The sequence below is a fragment of the Xenia sp. Carnegie-2017 genome, unplaced genomic scaffold (assembly GCF_021976095.1).
Source record: "Xenia sp. Carnegie-2017 unplaced genomic scaffold, XeniaSp_v1 HiC_scaffold_17, whole genome shotgun sequence".
Lineage (NCBI taxonomy): Eukaryota > Metazoa > Cnidaria > Anthozoa > Malacalcyonacea > Xeniidae > Xenia > Xenia sp. Carnegie-2017.
The window spans coordinates 489,533-495,131 of record NW_025813479.1 but is presented as its reverse complement, the minus strand read 5'-3'; the positions used below and the strand labels follow the sequence as shown (position 1 = coordinate 495,131).

Here is a 5,599-nt window from a genome sequence, read left to right as displayed (position 1 = left end):
AGTTGTTGTCTTGCAAACGTAGGGACCTAATATAACAAAGAACATCTCTATTGAACTACACTGTTCATCGGAAGCGACTATTAAAATATGTATTGAACCTAAAAACATGATTAATACTAAATATAACAACTTGATCTTGATAAAATAGACGAAAATATTTTAAAATGCGGGTTGCTTCCTTTTTTTCCAAGATTATCTATTCCATGACTCAATCATATCTTCATAAACCTTATCAGTTTTCTCCTCATACTGTGAAAACGAGTTAAGTTAAAATGCATTTATTTTGCAGTCGACGTTGCAACTTGCCCAAAACGTCTTTATACAGACGGTGTTATTTTTCTTAAACTTCATGTCAAAAATTTATTTTTTTATATAGCAGTTTAAGCATTTTGACAAATTAAAAGTATGTTAACACGAGTTTTGCATGTTTGATCAATCTATGGCAAAATTAAAATTTGTAATATTTAAACTTTTCTTTTACCTCCGCAGCTATTTTATTGATTGGTAAATTTCGTTCGAATAATTGAATCGTGGAAATTAACCTCAGTTGACGAGGCCAGCGTGTCAAAATAAAACTTTTCATTCACTCATTCATACAGGGATTTATCAGGAGTTAAAGATCAAATGAGGCCAAATTTCAATCTATTTCGATTTCACTCTTTTTTGAAACCATTTTATTTGAGGACCAAATGTTTTGGCAATGTTGAGCTAACGAAGAACCAAAAAACGTTTATAACGACTGTTGCAGAGGATGTCTGTAAGATTTAAGCAAATTTGCAACCTTGTAAACAGTCGGAAGCGTGGGGTTTCGTGACTTTCGTCTGAAGGCATAGTATGATAAGGATCTCATTTGTAACTTTATGATAAAAATATCTGAAATACAAGAATGATTTCTTTTCATCGCTAGAATATTAAAATAGAAAGTACCGAGTAAAGTTTTTATTTCTCTACTAATAAATATTTGGATGAAAGTTCAAATAATGACACATTGATTTGAATAATAATACCTTGTTCAAAGGTCAGTTTTGACGTCTTGCATGATCAGGTAACTTTTATCTTACAACAAATGTTTTGAATACGTACATAATTTACAAACAGATAAAAATACTTTATACTACACCTACACAGTAAAATTTTGAGGCATTCGACACAAAGACAAACAGAACGATTGTATTTAAGGAATGTTTGAGCCTCGAAGGGGACTCAAAAAGACTCAGTCCTTTTTGAATCCACTGTTGCTTTTCAACGACTTTTTACAAATGCTATGATTAAAGTTCAACGTTCAATTACTTTGCTGAGCGTTTACCATCGGAAACATTCTTATAAATACGATCTTGTCTATCTATCAACATGGGTTTATGCCTCTGTAAACCAGCATTAACATTAACAGAAAAGGAAGAAATTTATATCATTGAGGCTGAACTAGAAGTGAGGAATAAAGGACTTAATGGTATAAATGAATTCTACAATAATCAAATCGAGAAGTGGCACCGTGAGCTTACCCCATTACATTTTGGTTTACTTGGATTGAGCAGATCGGAAAAATCATCTTTCATGAACGCTCTCCCTGGGTAAGATGTCTAATTTACAATAAGGACGACCGCAGACATTTGGCCGTTTGTTAAAATAGTTTTCGTTTGACTGTGCTAAATACTTTGACAAATTTAGTAAAACGAGCTTTCGATGAACAGTTATTCACATCCAAAGTATTTAATAAATATCAGGCATAAAATGAAGAATTAAAGTCACCATGTCCACAATAATTTGTGTACTTGTTTATCATAATATTCATAGCATCTGCTTCTGTAAGCACAAAGCGTGACAAAATATTCATCTATTTCGTGGCAGTCTGTTATATTAAACCGGTATTATTATATCCCTTATTGCCTTAAGAAGCAAATAATGCAATAGCTTGTTTAGAAGCAATCATAGGTTCTTCAAAGTCTAAAGTTGACTTAAGACAATTTGTACATATTTGTGTGACACATCACAAAGTAACTAAAATGTCTTAGAAATGCATAATTAAGCTTTAACAAATTTCGATCATAAGGAAAATGTGCATTTAGGCCTAGTTACAACGTCGAACTTTACACGAACCGAACGTATTTAAAACAAAAGTTGATGAGGAAGCTCATCTCATTTATTTTGTTTTTAACCGTTTGAAATACATCATATTGAAAGATTTTATTCTTTGTAGATTTGAAGATCGCCACGACAACTCGACAGATGCATTCCCTACAGAAAGAATAAGGTATTCTCAGTTGAATGGTTCAGAGTAAGTCAGAATGCATTACATCTGCTCATTTTAAATTTAAAATACTAACAACACGAAATTCATTAAAAAACTTAAAAAGCAATTTAGAGCCAAATCAAATTATCATTAATAAGAGGGTTTGTAAAGTATTTTAATTTGAAATGCATCCAATTTAATGCATTCTTTCTTATCCTGCATCCGCTACTGGTATTCTCATCCTTCCTCGCAACTATATATATAAAAACGTTCGCTGTTGGAATATCTATTGCATTATTATTGTTTGTTGTTTTATAACTTCAAGTGATCTCGTATGTTTCTTGTGATTGATAACACTTGTATGTGCAATTTCTTTGCCAAATTAAAATTCATATAGTTCTTAAAGTAATGTATATTTGTTCATGCTTTTTCTGTAGACTTATAAATGACAAAAAGAAAAAGAAGAATCCTGCAATTTATCGTTATTCTGAGAACAAAAACATCATCTTCTGGGATTTACCTGACATCAAAACATTAACTTGTTTACCATCAAGATGTTGTTTTCCATCTAATGCGCCTTGCTCAAAGTCGCCTTGTGCTGAGAATTTTGACGCATTTGTCATTTTTGTCAAATCAAGAATATCTGATATAGAGAAAAAAATAGCCGAAAATATTTCAAAAAATCTCCGAAAACCTTTTATTTTCGTTTGCACCCTTGCTGAAGACGACAAAAAAAATGTCAAGAAAGATAAGGAAGCTATGCTAAAAAACATCAAAACAATATGCTTTGACTTTGTTAAAGATTTGGCTATTGATGAATCTGATATTTACGTAATTGACAACAAATTCGTGAATAAAAATCAGTTTGAAGATATCATCTTGAAGCTAATGAAACGTCGAAAAAATTTGTTTGTGAATTATTTGAATTATGCCATTTTCGTAAATACTAAGGATACCAAAAATATCTTTCAACAAGCTCAGAAACACGGTGTTGATAATATTCTGGACTTTTACAGCAGTGATTCCATTCCTTTGTGGACTGACACAGAGATTAATTTTGCCATAGCAGGAGACTCTGGAACAGGGAAATCATCTTTCATCAACGCTGTGAGAGGGTAATAATGTTTTTCTTTAAGTATTGAATAAACTGATTTAAAAGCTGTATTTTTACTAAACAGTGAAACATTAAAAGAGTCAATAACAGCCAGTAACATAGGTTAATGTGTTTCGAAAACATTGTCTTTGTTCTTAGAGATGTGTAATAGTCTTCAGTTTGCTATAGTTATATTCCCACATTGTTTTTTAACGTAATTTTCATAAGCTTGATAATCGCTGGATGAAATGTTTAAAATTGCTAAGTTTTGAGCACTTTATTCGTACAATTAACCAAACAGCTGCTAATTTTATGTGGTAGACATTAATTGTATACAGTATAGAGAGATCTTTTAAAGAGGTAACAGACAAGTATATCTTGACATAACTAAATTTATAAAATTTATTTCCTTCAGCATTAAAGCTTACGAAAAAGGGGCTGCACCCGTTGGTGTTACAGAAATGACAAATAAGCCCACTAAGTATTTACACCCACAGCATAAAAACATCATTTTCTGGGATCTTCCTGGTATTGGAACGCCTGGATACTCCAATCTCAAAGAATACACTAAAAAAGTTGGTGGTCTAAAGAAGTACGATGCATTTCTTATTTTTTATAAAATACGATTCACTCACTATGACATAAAGCTGGCAGAGAAAGTTTCAAAAGATCTCGACAAACCTTTCTTTTTTGTTCGCACCAACGTTGACACCGAACTCGAGAATGCGAAGGATGACGAAGGATCTAAGTTTGATGAAGCATCTGTCTTGAAACGTATGAGGACAAACTGTTTGGAAAACCTGATATGTCTGATTCACGATGAAAGAGATATCTTCTTGATTGACAACAAGGCTACAGAGAAATATGATTTTGATCGTTTGGTTCAAGCTGTTCGTGAAGCAATGTCAGGCAAAAAAAGAGAGAGCTTCGATGTTTCTTTATCCAAATTAACTCATGCTACTATAAAAATGAAAGGCGTTTTTTGGAGAGGTATGTTAGAAAGGTTGTGTTTGAAAGAACTAGTAATGATTCATAAAAGTAGCTAATATAATTTCATAAAATAGTTATTTGACTCAGGAATTTATCTACAGCTCCAGTTAATGAAAAAGGTATAGTGTGCAGTTGTATTCACAGAGAGCAAGGATAACACATTGGAGAAGTTATAATAAGTAACGTATTTTAAAATCACTTAATTTAGCACTTGAATTTTGAATTCCATGCATTTTAGCAATGCAACTGCTTATAAATTGTTTTAAAATATGATTATTGTGTTGTACGTTTCAACAGTTCAAATGCAAATAGTTACTTTCAGATAATCACTTCAGTTACTTCACATAAGAAAATAACAACAATGTCGGCATACTCAAAAGACTTGTGATCAGATTTTTTAATTTGATAAAAAGTGATGTACAATGGTCACTTATCTCAGAAAAGAGGAATTTTCTTGTGCATTTGTGTCACTACCATTATATTGCTCTTTCAGTTGCTACAACTAAATACTTATATCTGTACCTAGTTTTAATTTCTTTCATATTTTCAAAAATATTTCAGCTCATATACAATTGATGATTGTTTTGTTCGTAATTGCTGAATCTAATCCTGAAGTTTTTGTGGAACTGATATCGATGGAAGTCATTCGATATCATCGCGTATTTGGTTTGTATGATCAATTGAAAAAAAATCTGGTGACATCGGAAGAAATCGATGAATTGTGTCACAAAGAAGAAGAGCATGAGAAAAAAATACGAAGAAAAATCGATGAAACGATTCAGAAAAAGAAATCTGAAGAAATCAAAGAAGAGCTTATGAAAGATAAGTCAGTAGTAGAATCACCAGCCAAAGTCAAATGGGCGTATGATTATCTTTTGAATTGCATCAAAAGTTTAGAAATGGAAGCTTTGAAGCCTTACGATGCGGCAAACAAAGAGGGAGAAAATTCACAAACATGAAAAAAAACTTAACAGTCAAAATTATATAAACATCACAAAATATTTTTTAATCGAAAGCACTTTATGCGTAGTAAATAACACATATTATTCTGAAGTTCATGCACCTAATATCACGTTTCACAAGACTCGCGCGTGTGATTTCTCTATTTTAACTAAACATGCAACTTGGCAAACACTCTTTTAATTTCTTGAGAATCAGCAAAATGATTTCTTTTAAATATAAATTTAAACCAAAAAACTTTTTTTAAATTCTGCATTTGTCTTTCATGGATAGAATCCAACCTTGTAAGTTGTTGGTTTTTTAATAAATAATAAAACTCACTGGAA

The 5,599-nt window shown here is 31.6% G+C and overlaps 1 protein-coding gene across 1 annotated transcript; it reads left to right on the top strand.

Moving 5' to 3' along the window:
* Positions 1-1,121: 1,121 nt before the first annotated feature.
* LOC124437784 (interferon-inducible GTPase 1-like) lies at positions 1,122-5,599 on the top strand. Its single transcript, XM_046987715.1, has 5 exons — positions 1,122-1,571; positions 2,198-2,251; positions 2,668-3,345; positions 3,739-4,313; positions 4,875-5,599. Exons 1-5 carry the CDS (start codon positions 1,351-1,353, stop codon positions 5,270-5,272), a joined length of 1,926 nt encoding a protein of 641 aa, XP_046843671.1. The 5' UTR covers positions 1,122-1,350; the 3' UTR covers positions 5,273-5,599.

Coding starts and splice junctions, on each gene's coding strand:
- LOC124437784 (XM_046987715.1), top strand. CDS start 1,351: ATGGGTTTATGCCTCTGTAAACCAGCATTAACATTAACAGAAAAGGAA. Junction 3,346..3,738: donor TTCATCAACGCTGTGAGAGG/GTAATAATGTTT, acceptor TATTTCCTTCAG/CATTAAAGCTTACGAAAAAG. Junction 4,314..4,874: donor GAAAGGCGTTTTTTGGAGAG/GTATGTTAGAAA, acceptor AAAATATTTCAG/CTCATATACAATTGATGATT.